The sequence below is a fragment of the Cherax quadricarinatus genome, chromosome 72 (genome assembly GCF_038502225.1).
Source record: "Cherax quadricarinatus isolate ZL_2023a chromosome 72, ASM3850222v1, whole genome shotgun sequence".
In the NCBI taxonomy this organism is placed as follows: Eukaryota; Metazoa; Arthropoda; class Malacostraca; order Decapoda; family Parastacidae; genus Cherax; species Cherax quadricarinatus.
In genome coordinates this window covers 12,154,751-12,169,196 of record NC_091363.1, presented here as the reverse complement: position 1 = coordinate 12,169,196, position 14,446 = coordinate 12,154,751, and the positions used below count along the sequence as shown (strand labels likewise).

The following is a 14,446-nucleotide window of genomic DNA, read 5'->3' as shown; positions in this document are numbered from 1 at the left end:
AGCAAGCACAACTAGCTGAGTACAACTAGGTGAGTACACACACACACACACACACACACACACACACACACACACACACACACACACACACACAAAATTTCTGGGACTGCAGACAGGTAGTTCAAAGCACTCTTTCAGCAACTTTCACTGTTGTTAATGAACTTCAGAAGCTGTTGTCCCATATAACTCCTTTACAGTTAAGTACATTGAATTTGTCATGCAGAAAAAAACAAAGTTTTACAGTTAGGTCTTTATTGTAATACCACTGGCCAATTTTAATTTTTTTCATTATTTATGGCATCAGTTTTATATATGAATTCAGTGTTCTCGAGATTATCCGTAGACGGGAGCTGGCTGGTAGGATGGGGCTGGCTGGTAGGCTGGATACTGGGCCTCTCCCTGGTAGTCAACCTGAGCTACGTAGCCGGAGTCACCGTTGACGTAATAATTCACTTTCTCAAGACGACCGTCGGGAAGCTGGACGTAGTAATTGCCCTGAGTGTTGTAGCCATCACGAGTTTCTTGATGACCAAAGTCGTTGCCATTGTTGTCCTTCACGGAGTAGTTGAAGTCGTACTTGGGGTGAGCCTGCAACAAGATCTCAATATTGTATTTTTCAAAGGTGCTGATCCCTTTTTTCATCGTTTACACATAAATATATACCATAAATATGTCCTACTTTTTCTGTATACACTAATATATTAAACCTAAAGTTTGTACACTCACAACAGGACCGGGGCTGCCATAACTAGGAGCTGGAGGATACTGAGGGTAGGCCAGTGTGGCGGCCACAACGACCAACAACACGAGGACCTGATGGTAGAAGAAAATATCCATGTTATTTAATCCAGGAAAACCCAGCAGAGCCAAGTACAACGACGTATTACCATTGGGATCTTTCCTTAGGTTGCTTCTCGGAATGGCCAGCTAACAATTTACTGCTAGGCGAACAGGGGCAGCAGATGAGAGGAGGTTTGACTATATGTCGCCTCTCATCCTGGAATCGAATCAAAGTACGTTCGGTCGTGAAATGAATTCTATATCACAGAACTACGAGCTATACGAGTTACAGAGTTAAATAATATTAGGAAAAAACTCGTTCCTATTTTTTCTACACACATTAACAATGATATATTAACCCGAAGATTAATATAAAAAATCAGAAGAGAATAATAAATGTGTAAATAATTTTCATAAACACGCAGCAGTGTGATTTATCAAAATTATAAACATATTGATTATTTTACTTACGTAGATTCAATGCATAAGCTTTTGTTAAGAGAGAATCATGAAAAATAATAATAAGCTTGTATCAGTAAAAATAGAAAGTAGACAATGGAACAAAATCAGAGGAAGCAAGTTATATACTAATTTGCTTTATAGCCACAGTAAAAAAAATCTAAGCGTTTTCGTGATACCCGAGTCACATTATCAAGAAACAATGTGTTCCTTGATAACGTTAAATTACGAAAGTACTGGTAATTTATCCTTCTTTCATTGTGGTTATATAACACTGTACAACGACACTTTACCTGTTAATGTAACACAAGTTACTAATGGTGAAATTAATATTATTACACTCAGCAAAACTGTGTTTAGCTGCCAAAGCAACATATACAGTAGGCCAAGTATGAGAGGCAATGTACAAACCACGGAATGGGTGGCATTTGAACCCATAGTTGGATAAGTTTTATTACAGCCAGCTGGTTCAGTGGCTTACGCACTGGCCTGGAGTTTTACAACTCATTTGCCATGGGTTCGAACCTCATCCATTCCGTGTTTTGTTTACAGTCGTATTATCACAATTTCGTGAGTCATGAGGTAGTGTACCTTATAAGCTGCCATGACTGGTGATGATGATGATGGTCAGTCTGTGTGTTCCTCTTATATACCTCTCATCCGTCCTTCGTGTTCACCTAATTCATCTTCTCGACCACAAAATTCGCTCTGACAAAATCGCAGCATCTTTTATGGGGTTTAATCGTGCGGAAACGAAATAGATCTTAGGTGACAGCACTTCTCACGCCTACCAGAAGCAGAGAATGCTTGGCTCCAGTCACTCGTTCAGAGCATGTGTGTTGAAAATGCGTGAATGACTCACGAAATCGTAATGACACGATTGCAAACAAACCATACCACGGGCGGGATTTGAACCCGCGGTCAGAGAGTCTCAAAACTCCAGACCGTCGCGTTAGCCACTGGACCAGCTAGCCACAATAAGATTCATCCAACTAGGTATATTTCTACACCATAGGAAGGTTAGCAGAGGCACCACTGTGACCACAAATGCAGGTTTTTACAGACGAATCTCCAGCTAGCGTGGCCGTGACGAACTCTAGCTCAAGTCTCCTCACTGTCATTACGATTTCGTGAGTCATGTTAACGGCAGTGAGGGGACTTGAGCTAGAGTTCGTCACGGCCACGCTAGCTGGAGATTCGTCTGTAAAAACTTGCATTTGTGGTCACAGTGGTGCCTCTGCTAACCTTCCTATGGTGTAGAAATATACCTAGTTGGATGAATCTTATTGTGGCTAGCTGGTCCAGTGTCTAACGCGACGGTCTGGAGTTTTGAGACTCTCTGACCGCGGGTTCAAATGCGTGAATATTGTATGTTATAGTTGAAATAATTATTATTTATAATAATAATAATAATAATAATATGTTCTCAACAGTCGTTAAATTAATTCATATGAAATAATCCTACAATAATAATATAAATACGGATGTGCTGTATAAGAATTTTAATACGTATAATGAAATCTCATTACGTACTTCTCGTTCACTGTGGAAACGGACACTTGTGTATAGTTCAGGACCTTTATTACAGGAAATGTTTCGTTACGAGTGAATTCGTCAATCCTAATTTATCCCTTTCCACAAATTGTCAGAATCACCATAACATTTATAACCATTATTCGTGCACTGAACACTGTGTCAGTGACAGGTTCTAAGCTATACCAGGTTCAAGAAGCTCAAGATGTTAAATTTATACGCAGTTTAATATATCTGCAGACACATTCCTGAAGGCGTACGTAATGCAACTAAGGCAGTCGTGCTATCTGAAGTAGAGACCGGGAACCTTAACACCATTAAACACTAAACTGTAGTTTACATAGCTTATGCCTCTGTGTTGTATTGTTTACCTGTGTAACTCACGGGCATTAAACTAACAAATTTAAGTTCAAACTTTCTATCTTCCATTTGGATCTTTCTCGTTAAAAATCTTCTGAAGTTTTTTTTTTTTTCACTCTGGCTGCTTCTTACAGTATAAGTTCTACCTAAGACTCTGCTTGTGTGATTCATTAGCCTTTTTCTTTCGATCTGCTTCGTTACGAAAAGTATTCATGATTTCAATCGCTGGAATGTCTTAGGTTAAAATGTTAAGAAATAAATGGCCTCGAGCGGATGAAATATTGTATGTTAATTCAGTCGCCTCTTCAACGACCCACTTCAAAATATTGGGCACCAAAACCCTCCAGGTCAAAACGATGTTATAAAGTCTATCCTCAGTACGTCATTGGTTAAATGGCATTGAGACATTCTGGTGTGGGAAATTGGTGAAGGCGGTACGTTGATCCATGTGGGAAATTGGTGAAGGCGGTACGTTGATCCATGTGGGAAATTGGTGAAGGCGGTACGTTGATCCATATGGGAAATTGGTGAAGGCGGTACGTTGATCCATATGGGAAATTGGTGAAGGCGGTACGTTGATCCATATGGGAAATTGGTGAAGGCGGTACGTTGATCCATATGGGAAATTGGTGAAGGCGGTACGTTGATCCTTCCTGTGGGAGACTTGTGGTCAGGGCGACGTCATCACGATCCAAACTCGGAATGTCTCAGTCGACGGTGTTCTTTATTTCCTTCACGTTAGCAAAAAGTTTAATAATAACTTAAATTTCCTGTGATAAAGTATGGCTACGAAATCCTGTTATCTAATTCACCAGCAGCATAAATGTCAGTGAAATTCTATATAAAACTTAATAACAAATTATTAAATAAGCAAGACCTGGTCACAGACCGGACCGCGGGGGCGCTGACCCCCGAAACCATTTCCAGGTATACCCCAGGTAAGCAATTAAGAAAGTTTATTTCCCTTTACTAGAGACTAATTTAGTAATTAGTCTTAATCTACAGGAGACTGTAGAACACAGTTTTAAAAATAGGTTGGATAAATACATGAGTGGGTGTGGGTGGGTGTGAGTTGGACCTGACTAGCTTGTGCTACCAGGTCTGGTGCCGTGCTCCTTCCTTCAGTGGAAGTGACCTGACTAGGTGGTCATTCTTCTAAGCCGGGGGGTGACATGAACCTGCTTCGCATGGGTCAGTAGGCCTGTTGCAGTGCTCCTTTTTTCTTATGTTATTATGTAGTAAACCATACCACGGGTGGGGATAGAACCCGCGATCAGAGAGTCTCAAAACTCCAGACCGTCGCGTTAGCCACTGGACCAGCTAGCCACAATAAGATTCATCCAACTAGGTATATTTCTGCACCATAGGAAGGTTAGCATAGGCACCACTGTGGCCATAAATGGTGCCTATGCTAACCTTCCTATGGTGTAGAAATATACTTAATTGGACGAATCTTATTGTGGCTAGCTGGTCCAGTGGCTAACGCGACGGTCTGGAGTTTTGAGACTCTCTGATCGCGGGTTCTATCCCCGTCCGTGGTACGGTTTGTTTGCAATCGTGTTATTACGATTTCGTGAGTCAAGTTGTTATGTAATGTTTGAAGTACATCTAACTACGTTACTGCTGCTGTAGAATGGGGTCACCACGACCCCTCTCACATGTAAGTACACTTTTGTTATTAAACACCATAAACATGTTTAGAAAACTGGACAATTCGTAAATTGAAACATGTTGACTTGCATTAAATAGTATCTAAGAAAAAGAGATTTGTTTTTACATAAGCAAACTAAATGCTGACACATTACTTTCCTGGCAATGTTTATGGTGCGTAACAATAATAAATTATATTTACAAGAATAAGGTTTGTGTACGTCACATAATGCTACCTTGGAGTAGATTACATTATACTCGCATATATCACTTAAATTAACTCAATTACCCTCGGAGTATGGAATTTCTGTTGCATTTGAGTCCAAAATATATTGTAGTTTGAGGGATGAGGCTGACGATTGTGATCAATGTTGATGTCAGTGATACTTAGAGCTGTGACCCCGAAGCTGTGTTCCCAAAGTTGTAACCCCGAAGATGTAACTGCGAAACTATGACTCCACGCTTTCTTTCAACAATAAGCACAGAAACTGTAACCACATCATTTTCCCTCCAGCACTGAGCAGAGGAGCTGTGTCCTCGCAGCTGTGACCCCAGCCTCTTCACCACTTCAACATTCCGTAACATTGATTAATAAACCACGACGTTCATTGTTCTCGTTGATGCGGAAAAATGTTTCACAGAATTATTCATGTTTTTAGTGAGGCGACGGAGCGTGAAGGTCGTAACTGACGGTACAGCTCCTGGGTGTACCAAAATCTTGGTATATAGCTCCCTACGTCACCAGGCAGACAGGGAGTGTAACAGGCACGGAGGGAAGTGACCCCAGAGAGGGCTTTGATAAATGAAGTACTTATGGAGGAGGATTCCCTTTCCAAACAATAGTCACTCCTCCCTATCTGCTTCTCCTTGTCTTCCATAAGCCAACAAGAGTCTTCAATAAACATATGTAATAGTAATTTAAATGTTCATTTATTTGTTTTATTTAGTTCTCATTGTTTTGTGTATGTAAGACTATAATTAACCTTTAAAAAATGTATTTTTTGTTAATATTTTTGGGTGTCTGGAACGGATTAATTGTATTTACATTAATTCTTATGGAAAATATTGCTTCGAATTTAGGCCGACCTTCTGGAACCGATTACGGCCGATATTCGGGGTTCCACTGTACATTATAAAATAAGCGGAACAGCACGAGCCATAAATATCTACAAACATTTAACTTCACAAACGAGACCAATATTTCAGTCAACCACAGCAACTGTCAGAGGTAGTTAAAAATACGTAATTGCACACATTTGTCCATTAACGTAATGTTTCAAAATCTGATCGCATTACGGTGGTTAAATCTTTCTCATTGCTATCACTAACTCGTTGTTAGATGAAAGCCAGTAAAACAATGTCATGGATGCTGCTGACACCATCATCTGGCTATTATGGTGCCTTACTGATGCTGCTGACACCATCATCTGATCATGGTGTGTCACTGATACTGCTGACACCATCTGGTCATGGTATCTCACTGAAGCTGTTCCCTGGTGCTGGTAAGGGGTTCTAAACTCATGAAATACTGCTACCCAATATTTTCATGTATCAAACTTGAACACTTCCCATTCTCCTGGCGCTGTATAACCCCTGCGGATTTAGCGGTCTCCTATGAATACAATATGATACAATACGATATGGTAAACCTAAAGCATTATTATGCAATAAATTCATCTTTATTGAATTTATGTCTTTTATTAGGTATATACAACAATGCAATATTTATTATGAATTATATATCTGTGCTAGGGATTTTTCGCACTAGTAATCTGCCGAATCTTTGTACTCTTCACCAGGGACTTCTTCATAGGCGGAAATTAGGTCGTAGGTTGGAGAATCCTCATAGATGGTTGATTCCTCATGGTCGTGTGATGGGTCGTAACTGGCAGGTGGTGTAGGGTGGTATCTTCGCGTGGGTGCAGGCTGGTAACCTGTACTCGAGGTAGGTTTGTGACTCAGTGTGGGGGCAGGTTCGTAGGCCGGACTAACAGATTCGTAGGTTTGCGTAGGTGAAGAGTCGTAGGCTGGGCTAGATGTAGATTTGTAGGTTTGCCTAGAGCCTGGCCTACGTCTACGATTCTTTGCTGCTGATTCGTGAGCTAGATTAGATGTAGGCTCGTACTTTTGAGTAGGTGCTGATTCGTAGGCCGCATTTGGGGGAGGCTCATAACTGGGGGCAGGAGTAGGCTTGTAGCCTTTTCTAGAGGCAGTTCTGCCTCTTGAGGTTTGCAATGGCTTATAGACTTGACTAGGCTTGTAAGTGGGGACTACGGAAGGTTTATAAGAAGGGGCTGGGGCAGGTTCGTAGCTGGAGGTTAGATCAGGCTCGTAGCTAGGGACTGGAGCAGGTTCATAGCTGGGGGTTGGGGAAGGTTTATAGGAAGGGGCTGGAGAAGCTTTGTAGCTGGGGGCTGGGGCAGGTTTGTAGCTGGGGGCTGGAGCAGGTTTATAGCTGTGGGCTGGGGCAGGTTCGTAACTGGGGGCTGGGGCAGGTTCGTAGCTGGGGGGTAGGGCAGGTTCGTAGCTAGGGAGTGAGGCAGGTTTATAGCTAGGGGCTGGAGCAGGTTTATAGCTGGGGGCTGGAACAGGTTTGTAGCTGGGGACTGGAACAGGTTTGTAGCTGGGGACTGGAACAGGTTTGTAGCTGGAGGTATCGGCAGGTTCGTAGTTAGAAGCTGGGGCAAGTTTATAGCTCGGGGCTGGAGCAGGTGTATAACTGGGGGATGGAACAGGTTCATAGCTGGGGGCTGGAGCAGGTTTGTAGCTAGGGGCTGGAACAGGTTTGTAGCTAGGGGCTGGAACAGGTTTGTAGCTAGGGGCTGGAACAGGTTTGTAGCTAGGGGCTGGAACAGGTTTGTAGCTGAGGGCTGGAGAAGGTTTATAACTGGAGGCTGGGGCAGGTTTATAATTGGGGGCTGGGGCAGGTTCATAACTGGGGGCTGAAGCAGGTTTGTAGCTAGGGGCTGGAGCAGGTTTGTAGCTGGGGGCTGGAGCGGCCTGGTATCCGGATATAGACTCGCGCGAGTACGATGGTTCCGGGTAGGTGGCCTCTCCCTCGTAAGTAACCTCAGCCATGAAGCCGGAGTCGCCGTCCACGTAATAGGTGACCTTTTGAACCCGACCGTCGGGTAGAGGAACATAATAGGAACCCTGGGTGTTGTATCCTTCCCGTGTCTCCTGGTGGCCATGGTTCCTGCCGGTCTCTATGTCCTGCGCATCGTACTGGAAGTTATACTGCGCTGGTTGCTGCGGAGAAAACACAGGGAGCTTAGAGTCTCGGGAAATCGCAATGATACGATCGCAAGCCAGCGACGGAACCGGGCGAGGCTGGAAGCCATTGGTAGCTTTAAAAAGAGATTGGATAAATATACGAGTGAAAAGAACTGGGTTTGATTATTACCTGAGGTACTGAAGCAAGTTCTTGGGTACCTTTGGGAGAAGGTTGGATTAAAACATGGGTGGGACCTTGTATGAGCCAGTGGGCATACTGCGGTGTTCCCCCCAGTTCTTTGTTTTTGATGAATTGGACACATGCAGCATCTGGGTATCTTCATTTGTCAACATTTCACCAGCCAGTGGCTTTATTAATACAATACAAGGACATTATGTGAAGAATATAGGAATATATGCAAAAGTTCAGGTAATCAGTCCCTCAGCCTTGGAGTTATCGAAGAGCACAGTAATCTTCAAGACTACTGTGCTCTTCACCAACTCCAAGAGTGAGGGACCGATTACCTCATCTTTATTTCATTACTACTACTGCCTCAGTTTCTCTTGGGGTTGAGCTCACTTTTAATGGTACAGTAAAATGTGTATCAGGAAGGAAACTATATACTGAGTATAATTAGTTATGGGCGCCTTTTGTATACCTTTTGCCCCCCTGTGGTCTATTCTATGAATTCCTGCCTCTTTTGGGAATTAAAATTATGTTCACGTAACAGAAATGAGAGTGAACCTTTGGTTTAATTTTTTTTTCCATTGTGGGCCTTGAGTCCTCTCACAGGATGCGACTCACAGCAGTCAGCTAACACACAGGCACCTAATTACTGCTACGTGAACAGGGACAATAGGTCTAAGGAAATATGCCAAATGTTTCCATTCTTTTCGGGGATCAAACCCTGGTCCCTCAGTATGAGGTGAGAGCGCTACCAATTGAGCCACGAGCACCGGCCATATTACCACAACAACTGGGCCACCTCACCATGAGATTGCGAGAAGCACCACCACCCACAATCTCCGCCACTCAATACACGTATCGCTACACACACCAATTTCCAGCTAAATTGCTCCAAAAATAGCGCCACCGCGAATACTTTCGACAAAGTGCTGGTTGTTTCTCCCACGTAAGTTTCATATCACGTCTCCGTCATTTATCCAAGGTTGTTGGTGTTTTTCAGCAGTCCACCTAATACAGCTCATACCTACATTACACTATAGGTATCCTTTCCCCACCCCATTTCCCCATTTCTCACAGGTACTTCGTGAGTGTGTTCCAGCGACTACCCAACCCGTCAAGCCTGCCACTCCTCGCCGCTACTCCAGTCATTAATACCACGATCACCAAGCTGCTGTGTTAAGCCCTGGTACTTTACCACTCAAAACCTTCCTCTCACCAACCTATTCTTCCCGTACCACCACTTCCCCGCTAACCCCTACAAGGGGTTAGCACCGTACCGGTATCCCCAATTAGTAAATACATAACAAATGATGCATTCTTGATGAAAGTTGCCACACTTTGTTAACACCTTGCCGTGTATGAGTTGTATTCCACCTAATATTTGAGCTGAGAATATTTTTAAAATTAGTAAAGGATGTTACTGGAAGGGAAAGTGCGCTCATGTGAGGATGGAAAGGCGGTGTTCCCTCAGACTTCTAGTTTACCAACATGAATTTTTGCTATTATTTTACTTAAATGGCTCTTAAAGGCAGTATTAAAGTGACAGTTGCAACAGCTATCATGGTTATTTTACCTTTTTAGTAGCAGACTGTGGGATGTCGTTGGTATAAGATGGTTCCCTTGGGGCTGTGACTCGCCCTCCAGCCTTGCGTCTAGGAGCGGAGGAATCAAAGCCACTAAATGCTGAAGAAGAGGGATCTTCGTTACTGTACGTAGGGGAGGGAGGACTGGCATTACTGAATACAGGAGAATGGGGCACAGGGTTGCTGTATGAGGCCTCAGGTATGCTGTGCCTTGTAGATGGTGCACTAAAGATTTTACTTCTAGGTGGACGGGGGTCAGGGCTGCTATATGCTGGAGCCGGGGGAGCTGGGACACTGTATATTGGGGGTTCAGGCTTACTGTATGCTGTATCAGAGGTACTAGGGTTTCTGTTTTTGTAGCGGGCAGGAGAGGGATCAGGACCGCTGTATGAAGGTCCTAGAAACTCGGAATTGCTGTAATCGCGACCCGGTTTCAAAGGTACGTTATAAGTAGGGTCATAGGTACCCTGGGCCTCTGCCGTATGCGCGTTGAATCCCGGCACGTGAAGGGAGACTCCGTGATCATGAGTAGAGTAGTCTGATTGGACTGTCAGCTTCTCAGACCGGCCACTGACAGCAGTAGCCAGACTTACCAACAGGAGTACCTGAAAAGGAACGCAAAAGAAATATACACTTATCACGGCTAATATTACCATTTGCTAAAGTGTTATAGTCCTATTAATAACATTTACCACTATGAACTAAAGACAAACAGGAAAGTGAAGTAACTGACAAGTTATATTCCTCTCATGGTAAATTAAAAACAGAATGCATTTTGTAGCCTAAAATTACACTTTCTTCGTCTAACCGCATATTACAGGATTAATATATTTTCCAGCATTAATTGTAGCAGAAACGATATAAAATGTAATATTACTATAACCTAGAAGATAGGACGTGAGGAAGCTAGCACCCTCACCTGAGGAGTCATGGTCGTGGAGTGAGGCTTCTCCAGCACGCACCACTCTTATATACTCTCGACCCCGCCCAACTGTGACACCAATTGGGAATGATGGACCCGTGGTTGTACCCCGAAGAACGGTGCGTTAATTTGCTAAGGTGGATAGTGTCTTGATGCGAGGTAATATCACCCTCGTGCACCTCTATCTTGCTTCCTTACGCTCGCACCTGCCCCATACACACTGACCCAGTCTGGCTCACCAGTCACATCCGTCTCTCACCCCTTCCCCCACACACCTATGGGCCCAAACCATCCACAAATACACACCCTAACACACTCCCACACACTAATCAACGGCACTTCCCAGGCGCCCTAAAACATTGGCAAACACCAAACACACACACACACAGTCACACACAGTCATACACAGTCATACACACACACACACACACACACACACACACACACACACACACACACACACACCACACACACACACACCACACACACACACACCACACACACACACACCACACACACACACCACACACACACACCACACACACACAGACACACACACATACCACACACACACACCACACACACACACCACACACACACAGACACACACACACAGACACACACACACACACACACACACACACACACACACACACACACACACACACAACACACACACCACAATACACACAACCACGCTAGGTCACACAACATCCACATACTATAATACATATGGCCGTGACCGAACGAATGTTCGTTATTTTATGCGCAAGAGTGTGTGTGTGTGTGTGTGTGTGTGGTGTGTGTGTGTGTGTGTGTGTGTGTGCGTGTGTGTGTGTGTGTGTGTGTGTGTGTGTGTGAGAGAGACTGTGTGTGTCTGTGTATGACTGGGTATGTGCCTGTGTGTTTAGTGTGTGTATGTGTCTATGTAACATAGACACACATACTATGCGTGTGTGTCTATGTACGTTTAAAGAATTTTCTAACCACGTCCCTTTTCCTACAATCTTTCTTGTCTTCTGTCTTCGCCCTTATCTTTCACAGCTACGTTCATTTCTTTTATGATCCTTTTCTTCAGTATATTCGCTCTTATTTTTATAGCAACGAGCATTTCTGTAGTTACACATCTTTCTGTAACTACACCCATTTAATTCACGAAATCTTAATGACACGATTGTAAATAAACTATACCACGGGTGGGGATAGAACCCGCGGTCAGAGTCATAAAACTCCAGACCGACGCGCTAGCCACTGGGCCAGCTAGCCACTGGGCCAGTTAGCCACTGGACCAGCTAGCCACTGGACCAGCTAGCCACTGGGCCAGCTAGCCACTGGGCCAGCTAGCCACTGGACCAGCTAGCCACTGGACCAGCTAGCCACTGGGCCAGCTAGCCACTGGACCAGCTAGCCACTGGGCCAGCTAGCCACTGGACCAGCTAGCCACTGGGCCAGTTAGCCACTGGACCAGCTAGCCACTGGACCAGCTAGCCACTGGACCAGCTAGCCACTGGACCAGCTAGCCACTGGACCAGCTAGCCACTGGACCAGCTAGCCACTGGGCCAGCTAGCCACTGGACCAGCTAGCCACTGGACCAGCTAGCCACTGGGCCAGCTAGCCAATGGACCAGCTAGCCACTGGACCAGCTAGCCACTGGGCCAACTAGCCACAATAAGATTCATCCAGCTAGGTATATTTATACACCATAGGAAGGTTAGCACAAATGCAAGTTTTTACAGACGAATCTCCAGCTAGCGTGGCCGTGAGGAACTCTAGTTCAAGTCCCCTCAAAGCCGTCAACATGTTGACGGCTTTGAGTGACGCAGGGTGAGACGTTATATCTCATGCTGCGTCTTGTACAGTGACGCAGGGTGAGACGTTATATCTCATGCTGCGTCTTGTACAGTGACACAGGGTGAGAGGTAACCTCTCATTCTACGTCTTCTAGGGTGACGCCTTTTCTTCTGTATCTGCGCTCCCTTCTGCCACGCCCATCTCTACGGCACCATCTTTTTCTTCCGTTATGTGGTCTTGACCAAGTCTTATCGTGCACATAAGAAAGGAGGAACACTGCAGCAGACCTACTGGTCCATACTAGCAGGTCCTTTTCACACCCTCTTACAAAATTATTTACCCAACCCATTTTCAATGGGTTGGGAGACGACCGACTTGTTGAAATATATATATATATATATATATATATATATATATATATATATATATATATATATATATATATATATATATATATATATATATATATATATATATATATAATGTCGTGCCGAATAGGCAGAACTTGCGATCTTGGCTTCAATAGCAACGCTCATCTTGCCATATAGGACAAGTGAAAATTTGTGAATGCAATAATTTCTCCAAAATCATTCTGAACCTAACGAAAAAAATATATTTCATGATGTTTGTTTAGTATTAAATTATTGTAAACAAATCTAAAATATATTTAGTTGGGTTAGGCTAAAATAAATTGCGCTTGTTATAATAAGGTTAGGTAAGTTTTCTAAGTTCTTTTTGGTGCAAAATTATAAATTTTTACATTAACATTAATGAGAAAAATGTATCTTTAAACGTATAAGAGAAAATTTTAGAAAGGACTTAATTTTAAATGAGTTCTTGCTAATTGACCAGTTTTACATATTCGGCACGACATATATATATATATATATATATATATATATACATATATATATATATACAGCAACCACCCAGGGAAGTACTACCGTCCTGCCAGATGACTGTGAAACAAAAACCTGTAACTGTTTTGCATGATGGTAGGATTGCTGGTTTCTTTTTCTGTCTCATAAACACGCTAAGATAACAGGGATATCTTGCTACTCCTACTTACACTTTGGTCACACTTCACAGACACGCACATGCATATATATATATACATACATCTAGGTTTTTCTCCTTTTTCTAAATAGCTCTTGTTCTTTTTTTATTTCTTCTATTGTCCATGGGGAAGTGGAAAAGAATCTTTCCTCCGTAAGCCATGCGTGTCGTATGAGGCGACTAAAATGCCGGGAGCAATGGGCTAGTAACCCCTTCTCCTGTATACAATTACTAAAAAAGAGAAGAAGAAAAACTTTATAAAACTGGGTTGCTTAAATGTGCGTGGATGTAGTGCGGATGACAAGAAACAGATGATTGCTGATGTTATGAATGAAAAGAAGTTGGATGTCCTGGCCCTAAGCGAAACAAAGCTGAAGGGGGTAGGAGAGTTTCAGTGGGGGGAAATAAATGGGATTAAATCTGGAGTATCTGAGAGAGTTAGAGCAAAGGAAGGGGTAGCAGTAATGTTAAATGATCAGTTATGGAAGGAGAAAAGAGAATATGAATGTGTAAATTCAAGAATTATGTGGATTAAAGTAAAGGTTGGATGCGAGAAGTGGGTCATAATAAGCGTGTATGCACCTGGAGAAGAGAGGAATGCAGAGGAGAGAGAGAGATTTTGGGAGATGTTAAGTGAATGTATAGGAGCATTTGAACCAAGTGAGAGAGTAATTGTGGTAGGGGACTTGAATGCTAAAGTAGGAGAAACTTTTAGAGAGGGTGTGGTAGGTAAGTTTGGGGTGCCAGGTGTAAATGATAATGGGAGCCCTTTGATTGAACTTTGTATAGAAAGGGGTTTAGTTATAGGTAATACATATTTTAAGAAAAAGAGGATAAATAAGTATACACGATATGATGTAGGGCGAAATGACAGTAGTTTGTTGGATTATGTATTGGTAGATAAAAGACTG

The 14,446-nt window shown here is 43.2% G+C and overlaps 2 protein-coding genes across 2 annotated transcripts; both read right to left on the bottom strand.

The window, feature by feature from the left end:
* Nucleotides 1-255: 255 nt before the first annotated feature.
* On the bottom strand, nt 256-1,860 carry LOC138854878 (cuticle protein 7-like). The gene is made up of 3 exons (XM_070100449.1): nt 1,831-1,860; nt 727-813; nt 256-588 (listed from the first exon to the last, which is right to left on the bottom strand). The coding sequence occupies exons 1-3, from the start codon at nt 1,843-1,845 to the stop codon at nt 334-336; spliced, it is 357 nt and encodes a 118-aa protein (XP_069956550.1). The 5' UTR covers nt 1,846-1,860; the 3' UTR covers nt 256-333.
* A 4,686-nt stretch (nt 1,861-6,546) lies between these two features.
* On the bottom strand, nt 6,547-10,696 carry LOC128701422 (uncharacterized). Its single transcript, XM_053795129.2, has 3 exons — nt 10,685-10,696; nt 9,756-10,370; nt 6,547-8,031 (listed from the first exon to the last, which is right to left on the bottom strand). Exons 1-3 carry the CDS (start codon nt 10,694-10,696, stop codon nt 6,547-6,549), a joined length of 2,112 nt encoding a protein of 703 aa, XP_053651104.2.
* Between the last annotated feature and the right edge of the window lie 3,750 nt (nt 10,697-14,446).

What these genes read in the sequence shown, in the direction of transcription:
- LOC138854878 (XM_070100449.1), bottom strand. An exon ending in ATGGCAGCCCCGGTCCTGTT is followed by an intron (nt 589 to 726) that starts GTGAGTGTACAA and finishes ATCTTGTTGCAG; the next exon opens with GCTCACCCCAAGTACGACTT.
- LOC128701422 (XM_053795129.2), bottom strand. An exon ending in CACAGTCTGCTACTAAAAAG is followed by an intron (nt 8,032 to 9,755) that starts GTAAAATAACCA and finishes TTTTCTCCGCAG; the next exon opens with CAACCAGCGCAGTATAACTT.